Source organism: Solanum lycopersicum, chromosome 1 (assembly GCF_036512215.1).
Source record: "Solanum lycopersicum chromosome 1, SLM_r2.1".
Classification (NCBI taxonomy): Eukaryota; Viridiplantae; Streptophyta; class Magnoliopsida; order Solanales; family Solanaceae; genus Solanum; species Solanum lycopersicum.
Window position 1 is genome coordinate 70,596,909 of NC_090800.1, and position 12,249 is coordinate 70,609,157.

At 36.7% G+C, this 12,249-nt stretch overlaps 1 protein-coding gene across 1 annotated transcript; it reads left to right on the forward strand.

The window, feature by feature from the left end:
- The first annotated feature begins 551 nt into the window (after nt 1-551).
- On the forward strand, nt 552-1,747 carry LOC101259876 (uncharacterized). Its single transcript, XM_004229212.4, has 2 exons — nt 552-833; nt 992-1,747. Exons 1-2 carry the CDS (start codon nt 747-749, stop codon nt 1,457-1,459), a joined length of 555 nt encoding a protein of 184 aa, XP_004229260.1. The 5' UTR covers nt 552-746; the 3' UTR covers nt 1,460-1,747.
- Nucleotides 1,748-12,249: the final 10,502 nt, after the last annotated feature.

The following is a 12,249-nucleotide window of genomic DNA, read 5'->3' on the forward strand; positions in this document are numbered from 1 at the left end:
ATTTAACCTTCGATTCTTATTAAGTTTGAATATCTAATAAAAAATATTTTTTCAATTATAATTTTATACTCTCTCGACTACTATTTATATGATTCATTTCAGATTTTGATATTCAATCAAATTTATGTTTGACCTAAATTTTTTATATATCTTTTAAATAATTTGAGTTATCAATTACTCTGACTTACAGTACTCTATTCATTTAAATTTTTTTTTGTCTAATTTGACTTGAAAAGAAATTTAAGAAATGAACGAAAACTTTTTAATTCTTTGATACTAAACATGTCCCTTGAAATGTTGAAGTTAGAGCGTTGTAAAGAAAAGGTTATTTTTATTTAATCAGGCTAAAAAGAAAATTATATTATTCTTTTTGAAATGGATGAAATACTTGTTATATAGTTAACAAATATAGAAATTTAATTTCAAGAAATTTAAAAAATTTCATTCGCAAATTTTTAAATTTTTAACAAACTTAAATTATTCAACTCATAAAAACAAAATGTGTCACGTAAATATAAATATAAAAGTGAAAAAACAAAACTTGAAAGGTTATACTCAGATGCTAGTACCTTGTCGAATACGTGAAATAATTTAATTGCATTGAATATGAACAAAACTTGTAGCATTGGGAGCTGTACAATAAAAATATCATAAAAGAGTTATCAAAAATAGGTAACAAGCATTCATTAGGGTTTGCAAATAAAAATACCATTCCCTAATATTCATCCACCATTTTCCCTTAGAAAATGTCAAACAAATCCCCCATTTTTCCTATTGTTGAACCTCAACACTTCAGTGACTATGGCTTCGACCCTCAAATCCATTATTTTCAGGTATATATTACATTGTTATTACCTAAATTAAAATTATATTATAGTAAGTGTTGAACCTCTTATTCGTATTTTTTCGTATGATTTGCTCATTCATATTTTAAATTTCTTAATAAAAATTGGTTCATCAATGCAATTTTTGCTCTCCCCTGTTTTAATAGATTTTGGAAGAAGCAAGAAAACACAAAATCAGAGAAACTGCGAGGTCATCCATAGATACACTTCACTTCAAGCTACAGAAACCCATTTCAAAAGATGAATCATCGAAGAAGATAAAAAAGAACAGTAGCCGTAAAAGATGGTGGAAAAATGCTCTGCTTTTCTTCAAAAAGACCAAATCCAACAATGAAAAATTCTACGGCGCCGACGGTGAAGTTCATCACCGGCGACCTAATTTTCAAGGATCGATTTCTGGGCCGGTATACATTACTGAGAGCAGAAGTGGGTCGAACACGCCTTACCGTACAACAAGCCGGCCGTCCTCCGGTCCACTCGCCGGAACTTTAACTCCTAACCGGAAAGGTGATTTGGAGATCCCCTACATTAACCTCAGGGAGTTTAACATGGACCAGCAGCAGCAGCATAAGATCTGTACAGCCTCGCCTATGCCAATATATTTGGTCACGTGAACAGAGCAGTATTTAATTAATTAAATTGATAATTTTAAGTGTTACTGCTAATTAATTACTCTTATTATCCTAATTTAGACCTTTTTAGGGTTTCAAATTACTTGAAAGTTGATGACCCATGGGTATCCTCTTTTAGTTCTTTGAATTATGTGCAACTTTCTTTTATGTAAAAGTGCTTTAATATTGATGGCATGTAACAACTTTTTTCTTGTAAATTGTCAGCAGACAGTATGGATTTTCTTGCAGCCTATTGTAATGAACTGCTACAAACATGCCTTTTTGCTTTGACCATGTTACTCACTTTTGATAGCGGAGCCAAATTTTTTATTGATTTGATATATTTAGAAGCTTGTTGAATATGATATCACGATATGAAATTATAATATGGTATTATGATATAGAAATTGAAGTTTCGTTTGGACATGCGATATGAAATTTTAGTGTTGTATATTTTTTCATAAACATAAAAATCTCATAAATTCTAAAAATATTATAAAATAAACAAAGAATCATAAAATCGTATAATAAATTATTATAAAGTTATTTGTTTTTAACTTAAGTAATTGTTTCATCAGTATATTTGAGTAAAAATGAAATACCTTTCACCGACTTTTCAAGATTTTATTATCAACAATCGTGAAGTGTGAGTTAAAGTGATTATATATTGGTGAGAATAATAAATTATAAAAATTAATAATGTGATTATAAATTTATTTATATGTAAAACAAATTGTTAGTAAATATAAATGTGGATATTTTTAACAAAATGTAAACTTGTGAATCAATTTTTGTATTAAAATAACTCAAATAATGACATGATATTCAATATGATTCCAAATTATGGTTTTTGAAGGATATAATATCATATCATGAGATGGAATCAGTGTAAAATCGCACATCCAAACGCTAATTCCATTTCACGATACCATATCGTGATATAATATCACATAATCAAATGCCTATTTAATCTAAATTAAATAAGATAATGAGGCATTATTTGTAGTGCTCAAACAAAAAACTACATGTTAGAGAATGAATTAGTAAACAAAATTTCAGATTAGCTAAATAGTTGTACAAGTGATGGACCACATGTATATGAATTGATGCCCAATTTTTAGGGGAAGCCTCGATGTTTGTCTTGATATAAACTATTATTAGTGACCGTTTGGTTGTGGGGTCTCACTCGCTTGTGGATATTTATGACTTACATCATTATCTCATTTGTGTTTATTTTCACTGTAGCAAAAGCAGTGGAGTAAACATTGAGGGAGTTGGCAAGGCAAACTGCATGTGATTCTCAGGCCCTCCAAAAAAAAAAAACATTAGAGGGGTATATGGTCGGGTTAGATTGGATCTTTTAAATATTAAATTAAATTAAATTATTTTTGTTAGATTTTAAATTTATAGGTCAAATCAAATCAATATAATTAGGGTTTTCAATCTAGAGTTTTTTTTAATTTAATTTTTTTTTAATAAAGTATGCATATACACATATAATTTACTTGTGCTTTAAATTTTTCTTTAGTCCTATTAAAATAAAACTATCTAAGGTGTTTCTTAAGAAATAACACAAAATATGATATGATTAATGACACACTAGAATATTTCAAATAATAATAATAATAATAATGAAATCGCGTAAAAAAATATTACAAATTAACAAATCATAATGAAAATAATTATAATTTAAAAGTACTAAATCATGCTAAAATAAGTTTAATAAATATTACTTACTTGGCTAAATATTAAAGGAAATTAAAATTAGATTATGTATTTTAATTGTCTAAATCAATGTAAAATCAAAGAAGAAATATTTAATATTATTGTCTGTTGTGCGGAATTTGAGATAATACGAGAAAATATAAACGCGAAAAACAAGACAACAGATTTACGTGGTTCACCAATAAATTGGCTACGTCCACGGGAAGAGAGGGAGCAGTTTTATTATGGAGAGGCAAAAACAGAATTACAGAATAGGGTTTCCCATAGCGTCTATATATAGTGCTAAGCTACGCCCTAACAGGCTTGGGCCCAACATACAGAATCAACAGAAAATTAAGGGCCCAATACAACAACATTGTATACCGTCGGGCCGGGGGCGGAGACGCCCCCCCGGACCCCCAGGCCAGGGGGCGCGTCGCCCCCCTGGACCCCCCGACTCGCTGACCGGGCAGCGAGACCCCCGTCCTTTCTGTTTGTAGCGGGTCCGATTCAAGGCATTCAACAAATCTCCACCTTGACTTGAATTCTCCGAACAGATTCTTCAGACGCACTATGATAGTGCCAGGACTCCCCCTCTTCCTCAGAGTTGCCCCGCAGGGCAATTAACAGCTTCTGATGTTGAGCAAGTCCAAACAGTGTTGAAACTTGCTCTGTGGAACCGGCTTTGTAAACATATCAGCAGGATTATCAGCAGTTCCTACTTTCTTCACCTTGATTCTCTTCTCACTTCTCAGAAAATGATACCTTACGTCAATATGCTTGGTTCTCTCATGATGGACTTGATCCTTGGCTAGACAAATTGCGCTCAAACTGTCACAATACACCGTAGCCTGATCATGATGCAGACCAAGATCACTAACCAGCCCTTTCAACCAAATCCCTTCTTTTGCAGCCTCTGTCAAGGCCATGTACTCCGCTTCCGTAGTAGACAAAGTCACTGTAGGTTGCAAAGTTGCCTTCCAACTGACGACAGATCCTCCAAGGGTAAACACATAGCCAGTCATCGATCTTCTTGTGTCAACATCTCCAGCATAGTCTGAATCAGAATAGCCAGTAACTAAGCACTGAGTATCACCTCCATAAATGAGACCAACGTCAGATGTACCTCTAAGGTACCGGAAAATTCTCTTCACAGCCTGCCAATGTTCTCTCCCTGGTTGTCCCATGAATCTGCTCTCTACACTGACTGCATGTGCTAAATCTGGCCTTGTACAGACCATAGCATACATTAAACTTCCTACGGCACTGGCATAGGGGACTCGTGACATATACTCCTTCTCTTCTCCTGACTGTGGAGCGAACATGGCAGTGAGATGGATATTGGCAGCACTGGGGGTATCAATGGGCTTAGATGAAGACATGCCAAACCTCGCCAAGACCTTCTGAATGTAGCTTCTCTGTGACAAGAAAAGTTTCCTTCTCTCTCTGTCTCTAATGATCTCCATCCCTAAAATCTTCCGAGCGGCTCCCAGATCCTTCATCTCAAACTCAGCACTAAGTAAACCCTTCAGCTTCTGAATGTCATACTTCTTCTTTGCAGCTATTAACATATCATCTACATAAAGCACCAGATAGATGAATGAATCATCATTGAGCCTATTGTAGTAGACACAACAATCATATGAGCTCCGAGTATAGCCCAACTTCACCATATAGCTGTCAAACCTTTTATACCACTGCCTTGGAGACTGCTTAAGTCCATATAAGGACTTCTTCAACTTGCAGACGTGATTTTCCTTCCCTGGAACTTGGAAACCATCCGGTTGAGTCATGTATATCTCTTCCTCCAACTCTCCATATAGAAACACTGTCTTCACATCAAGTTGTTCAAGCTCCAGATTCTGATGTGCAACTATCGCTAGTAACACTCGGATGGAAGTATGTCTGACCACTGGTGAGAAGATCTCATTGTAGTCCACTCCCTCTCTTTGGTTGAAACCTCTGGCAACAACCCTAGCTTTATACTTGACTCCTTCTGGTGGTGATATCCCTTCCTTCTTCTTGAAAACCCATTTGCAAGTAATAATCTTTCTCCCCGAAGGCTGTATGACCAGATCCCATGTCTGATTCTTGTGTAGGGACTCCATCTCATCTCCCATAGCGGCAAACCATTTTTCAGAATCAGAACTTAAAATGGCTTCTTTGTAAGTAGACGGCTCAGATGTATCTACCTCTTCAGCAACCTGCAGTGCATAACCCACCATGTCCTCAAAACCATACCTCGTAGGTGGCCGAACTCCAACCCTCCTTGGCCGATCTTGAGCTATACTCTGATGGATATCTGATGGCATAGATTCTGGAATATCAGTTTCTGTCTGTGGCTCTTGATCCTCCTCTTCAGGTTCCTTTAAATCTCTCTCGTTCTGAATGACTTGAAACTCCACCTGTTTGTCAAGACTCCCAGTTTCTGACGTAGTTGTAGGCTTCACAATGGTTCTAAGCAGAGAACTTTCATCAAAGACAACGTTCCTGCTCATAATAACCCTCTTTTCTGCTGGAGACCAGATTCTGAAACCTTTCACTCCATCTCCGTAGCCCACAAATACTCCCTTTTTAGCTCTTGGTTCTAACTTACCTTCACTGACGTGATAGTAAGCCGTACAACCAAAAACTTTCAGATTTGAATAATCAGCAGCTTTTCCAGACCACATCTCCATAGGTGTCTTGCACTGTATGCCTGTATGTGGTCCGCGGTTAATCAAGTAGCAAGCTGTACTAACCGCTTCTGCCCAGAATCTTCTATCTAGCCCAGCATTAGAGAGCATGCACCTTGCTCTCTCCAGAAGTGTTTGATTCATCCGCTCAGCTACACCGTTCTGCTGTGGTGTATTTCTGACTGTGCGATGTCGAGGAATCCCTTCATCCTTACAGAATTGATCAAATTTAGACCAACAGAATTCCAGCCCATTATCAGTTCGCAACCTCTTGATCTTCTTCCCTGTTTGATTTTCCATCAAAATTTTCCACTCCTTGAACTTCTGGAAGGCTTCACTTTTATGCTTCATCATGTACACCCAAGTCATCCTTGAGTAGTCATCAATAATGGACACAAAAAATCTGCAGCCTCCCAAAGACTCAACACGGCATGGACCCCAGCAATCAGAATAGATATAATCAAGTGTGCCTTTTGTTCTATGAATGGCCTTTGGAAACTTGTTGCGATGTAGTTTTCCAAAAACACAATGTTCACAAAACTCTAGGCTCTTAACCTTATGACCAGCAAGTAAATCCTCCTTTGACAGAATTTGCATCCCTCTTTCACCCATATGACCAAGTCTCATGTGCCATAACTTAGTCATATCCTTCTGGTGAAATTCTGACGATGCAACATGGGCTGAACCCGTAACCGTGGAACCTTGTAGAAAATACAAAGTACCACGCATGACACCTTTCAGAATCAAATTTGAACCCTTCCAGACCCGCAAGACTCCATCTTTTCCCGACCAGCTGAATCCCTTGCTGTCCAAAAGACTGAGAGATATCAGATTTTTCGTCATCAATGGAACGTGCCTGACCTCGTTCAATGTGCAGAAGCTACCGTCATGTGTCCTTATCTTGATCGAGCCTGTCCCAACCACCTTGCAGACAGAACTGTTGGCCATCGAGATGCTGCCTCCGTCTACCTGCTCATAAGTCGTGAACCACTCTCTCCTAGGACAGATGTGATAGGATGCCCCAGAATCAAGAATCCACACATCTGAATAATGAGTGTGCTCATCCGCAACTAGGGCAATATCTTCTTCAGAATTGGTGTCTTCTTCAGCAACAGCAGCAGACACTGATTGTTTTTCCGATTGCTTCTTCTTCTTCGGACAATCAAATTTCCAATGTCCCTTCTTCTTGCAGTAATTACAAACATCATCCGGCTTTGCACCCTTCGACATCGGCTTATTTTTCTTTCCGCCGTTTTTCCTTCCCTTTCCGCTACTGGTGAACAGACCGGAAGGCTGTATGTCCGTACTTGTGCCGTTAGCCTTATGCCGTAATTCCCTGCTATGAAGGGCCGATCTGACTTCTTCCAGTGACACAGTATCTTTCCCAACAATGAACGATTGAACAAAATTCTCAAACGACATTGGGAGAGATATTAACAGAATCAGGGCAGCATCTTCATCCTCGATCTTCACATCGATATTACGCAATTCTAATAGCAAAGTATTCAATTGCTCTAAGTGTTCCCTGAGTTGTGTACCTTCAGCCATTCGTAAACCGAATAGACGTTGTTTCAGAAGCAGCTTGTTGGTTAGAGATTTTGTCATGTACAAACTCTCCAGCTTCAACCACAGACCAGCAGCAGTCTCTTCATCCGAGACCTCCGTGATGACGTCATCCGCGAGACACAGCATGATCGTCGAGTGCGCCTTTTCCTCCAGAATCGCCATCTCAGGAGTAACGACGGCGTTCTTGTCTTTCGACAACGGCGCCCAGAAGCCTTGCTGTTTCAACAAAGCCCGCATCTTGATCTGCCATAAACTGAAACTGTTCCTCCCTGTGAATTTGTCGATTTTCACGTTCAAAGCAGACATCTCGAATTCTCCAAGAACACCGATTAACCGAGAGGCTCTGATACCAATTTGTTGTGCGGAATTTGAGATAATACGAGAAAATATAAACGCGAAAAACAAGACAACAGATTTACGTGGTTCACTAATAAATTGGCTACGTCCACGGGAAGAGAGGGAACAGTTTTATTATGGAGAGGCAAAAACAGAATTACAGAATAGGGTTTCCCATAGCGTCTATATATAGTGCTAAGCTACGCCCTAACAGGCTTGGGCCCAACATACAGAATTAACAGAAAATTAAGGGCCCAATACAACAACATTGTATACCGTCGGGCCGGGGGCGGAGACGCCCCCCCGGACCCCCAGGCCAGGGGGCGCGTCGCCCCCCTGGACCCCCCGACTCGCTGACCGGGCAGCGAGACCCCCGTCCTTTCTGTTTTTAGCGGGTCCGATTCAAGGCATTCAACATTGTCATTCTTAGAGTATGTTTGGTATGAAGAAAAACATTTTTCAGAAAATGTTTTCTAACTTATGTTTGGTTGGGACAAAAGTTTTGAAAAATGTTTTCCAAATTAACTCATTTTCCTCAAAATTAAGGAAAAAGACTTTCTTTCAAAAATTAAGGAAAACATTTTCCAAAACTTTCCTCCAATTTTAAATTACATTTTCTTTTTGGAAAAAACAACAAGTTTTTTTAAAAATTTTAATTTTAAAATTTAATTTTTTTACCCGATCCCTGACCCCCACCCACCCACCAACCACCGGCTAGTCCCCCCCCTCCCTCCCCAACCCCACCCACTTCCCAAAAAAATAATTTTGCTTTTTAAAAATAATTTCAACTTTGTTATAAAGTATTTGTATTATAGTGAATGCATATCATGTGGAGTCCTTTTTCGGATATGGTTAAAGAGTCCTACTTGGAGACCAAGTTAGATTTCTCCTATAAATAGAGTGCTACTCTTCATTGTAAATTCAATTCATCAAGAGAAATAACAAGTCTTCTCTTCTTTTCTCTCTAGTTTCTTCTTCTTATTCTATAGTTTTATAACACGTTATCAGCACGAGACTCTAATTTCTCAAAAGTGAAGGTTAGATTTGAAGAATAAATAAAGATATGGATAATTCTAAGAACATATTATCGAAATATGAAGATATTTGTTTGATTGATTCTGGTACAACACATACGATATTCAAAAATAAGAATATTTTTCTCATTTAAGTATGGGTAAAATAAATGTTACTACAATTTTTGGTAGTACTAATATGATTGAGGATTTTGGAAGAGTCGTTGTAATTTTGCCCAAGGGAACTAAACTCATCATTAATAATGTTATGTTTTCTCCAAAATCTAAGAGAAATTTGTTGAGTTTTAAAGATATCCGTGAAAATGGTTATCATATCCAATCAATGGATGAAATAAATCTTGAATATCTTGGTATCACCAAGTATGTCTCTGGACAGACATGTGTTATAGAAAAGTTCCCTGCTTTATCTTCTGGCTTGTATTGCACAAAAATTAGTGCAATTGAGGAACATTTTATAGTAAATAAGAAGTTTACTGATTCCAATACATTTGTACTTTGGCATGATCGTCTAGGACATCTTGGGGCAATAATGATGAGACGAATTATAGAAAATTCGAATGAGTCCCCTGCGTTAATTGTGAGACCATCACCAATCAAAGTTAAGACTGAGTCCCCTGCGTTCTTGGAACGTATACATGGGGATATTTGTGGACCTATTCACCCACCTAGTGGGTCATTTAGATATTTTATGGTTCTAATAGATGCTTCTTTCAGATGGTTTCATGTGTGCCTATTGTCATCTTGTAACTTGGCATTTGCAAAATTATTGGCACAAATAGTAAGGTTAAGGGCACACTTTTCTGATAATCAGATTAAGTCCATTCGTCTTGATAATGCTGCAGAGTTTTCATCCCAATCATTTAATGATTATTGTTTAGCAGTTGGATAAGAGTTGAACACTCTGTTGCTCATGTTCATACTCAGAATGGTCTCGCAGAGTCATTAATTAAACGTTTTCAATTAATAGCAAGACCATTGCTTATGAAAACTAAGTTTCCCACTTCTGTGTGGGGACATGCAATTTTGCATGCTGCAACACTTATTCGTTTCAGACCGACAAGTTATCATAAGGTTTTTGCATTGCAATTGGTTATGAGTCAAGAACCTAATATATCCCATCTAAGAATTTTTGGAAGTGTTGTACATGTGCCTGTGTCACCACCAAATCGCAATAAGATGGGCTCTCAAAGAAGGTTAGGAATATATGTTGGGTTTGAGTCACCCTCCATTATTCGCTATCTTAAACCATTGACTGGAGACATGTTTACTGCTAGATTTGCAGATTGTCGGTTTGATGAGACACTTTTCTCAAAATTAGGGGGAGAGAATAGTGAAATAAAATGAGAAATTTTGTGGAAAAATTTATTATTGTCTCATATTGATCCATATTATTCTACTTGCGAACAAGAAGTACAAAAGATTATTCATCTGCAGAAAATTGCTAATCAAATGTCAGACGCATTTACAGATTTGAAAAGGATTACTAAATCACATATTCCTGCAGAGAATGTCCCAATTCGAATTGATGTCCCTAAAGGACCATCCACTAGTGTCATATCTAATGAGTCAAAAACACACGTAAAGCGTGGTAAACCATTGGGGTCTAAGGATCAAAATCCTAGAAAAAGAAAGATTAAATGTCAAGATGACACTATGAAAAAATCTCATATGGAAGTTCAAAATTTGAATAAGTCTGATATTCATGAAAGAATCAATGAACTTGAAACTCAAAGAAATAATGAACTATCCATAAATTTAAGAGATGTTGAAACTAATATGAATCAATCAGAAATAGTGGTTGATTATGTCTTTGCATATAATGTTGCAACAAATATCATGCAAGATAATGAGGATCATGAACCTCAATCTGTTATAGAATGTCGACAACGAAATGATTGGCCAAAATGGCAAAAAGCAATTCAATCAGAGTTGAATTCACTTGCCAAGCGTGAAGTTTTTGGACCTATAGTTCAAACACCTTATGGAATTAAACCTGTTGGTTACAAATGAATTTTTTTGCGAAAAAGAAATGAGAAAAAATAACATACAAAGGTATAAAGCACGCCTTGTGGCACAAGAATTTTCTCAAAGGCCTGGCGTCGACTATGAAGAGACATACTCACCCGTTTTGGATGCAATAATATTGCATTATCTCATTAGTTTCACAGTCCATGAGCAACTTGAAATGCATTTGATGGATGTGGTTATAGCCTACCTTTATGGATCACTTGATAATGAGATATACATGAAAATTCTTGAAGGATTTGCGATGCCTAAATCATGTAATTCAAAATCTCGAGAAATATTTTCAATTAAATTGCAAAGATCATTATATGGTTTGAAGCAATCTGGGTGTATGTGTATAACCGTCTTAGTGAGTATTCAATTAAGGAAGGACATACAAATGATGCAATTTGTCTATGTGTCTTTATAAAAAAAATAATATCGAAATTTGTTATACTTGTTGTTTATGTTGATGACATAAATCTTATTGGAACTCCAATAGAGCTTCAAAAGTCAATTGATTATTTAAAGAACAAATTTAAGATGAAAGATCTGGGAAGGACAAAATTATGTCTTGGTTTGCAAATTGAGCATTTGACAAATGGTATTTTTGTTCATCAATCTGCCTACATAGAAAAAGTGTTGAAAAGATTTTGTATGGATGAAGCGCATGCATTAAGTACTCCGATGGTTGTTCGTTCACTTAATGTGAATAAAGATTCATTCCGACCTCAAGAAAAGGATGAAGAAATTCTTGGTTCTGAAGTACCATATCTTAGTGCAATTGGTGCACTAATGTATCTTGCTAATACTACAAGGCCTGATATAGCTTTTTTACTGTTAACTTGTTAGCAAGGTATAGTTCTGCTCCTACTAGGAGACATTGGAATGAGATCAAACACATTTTACGATATCTTAAAGGGACAACTGATATGTGTTTATCTTATTATATTAATTGTAGCCCAAATCTTGTTGGTTATGCTGATATTTATCTGATCCACACAAAGCTCGATCCCAAACAAGCTATGTGTTTATATGTGGGGGGACTGTCATATCTTGAAGATCTACAAAGCAGTCCATCGTAGCCACTTCATCTAATCATGTTGAAATAATAGTTATTCATGAAGCAAGTAGAGAATGTGTGTGGTTAAGGTCTATGATACATCTCATTCGAGAGAAATATGGTTTGACATGTGATAAAGTACCCACCACTTTATATGAAGATAATGCAGCATGCATAGCACAACTTAAGGGAGGATTTATAAAAGGAGATAGAACAAAACATATTTCACCGAAGCTTTTATATACACATGAACTTCAAAAGAATGGTGATAGAAATGTGCAACAAATTCGTTCAAGTGACAATGTGGCTGATCTATTCACCAAGTCTCTACCAACTGCAACTTTCAAGAAGATGGTGTACAAGCTTGGAATGCGAAGATTCAAGTCTATGGATTGATGTTCTCATTAGGAG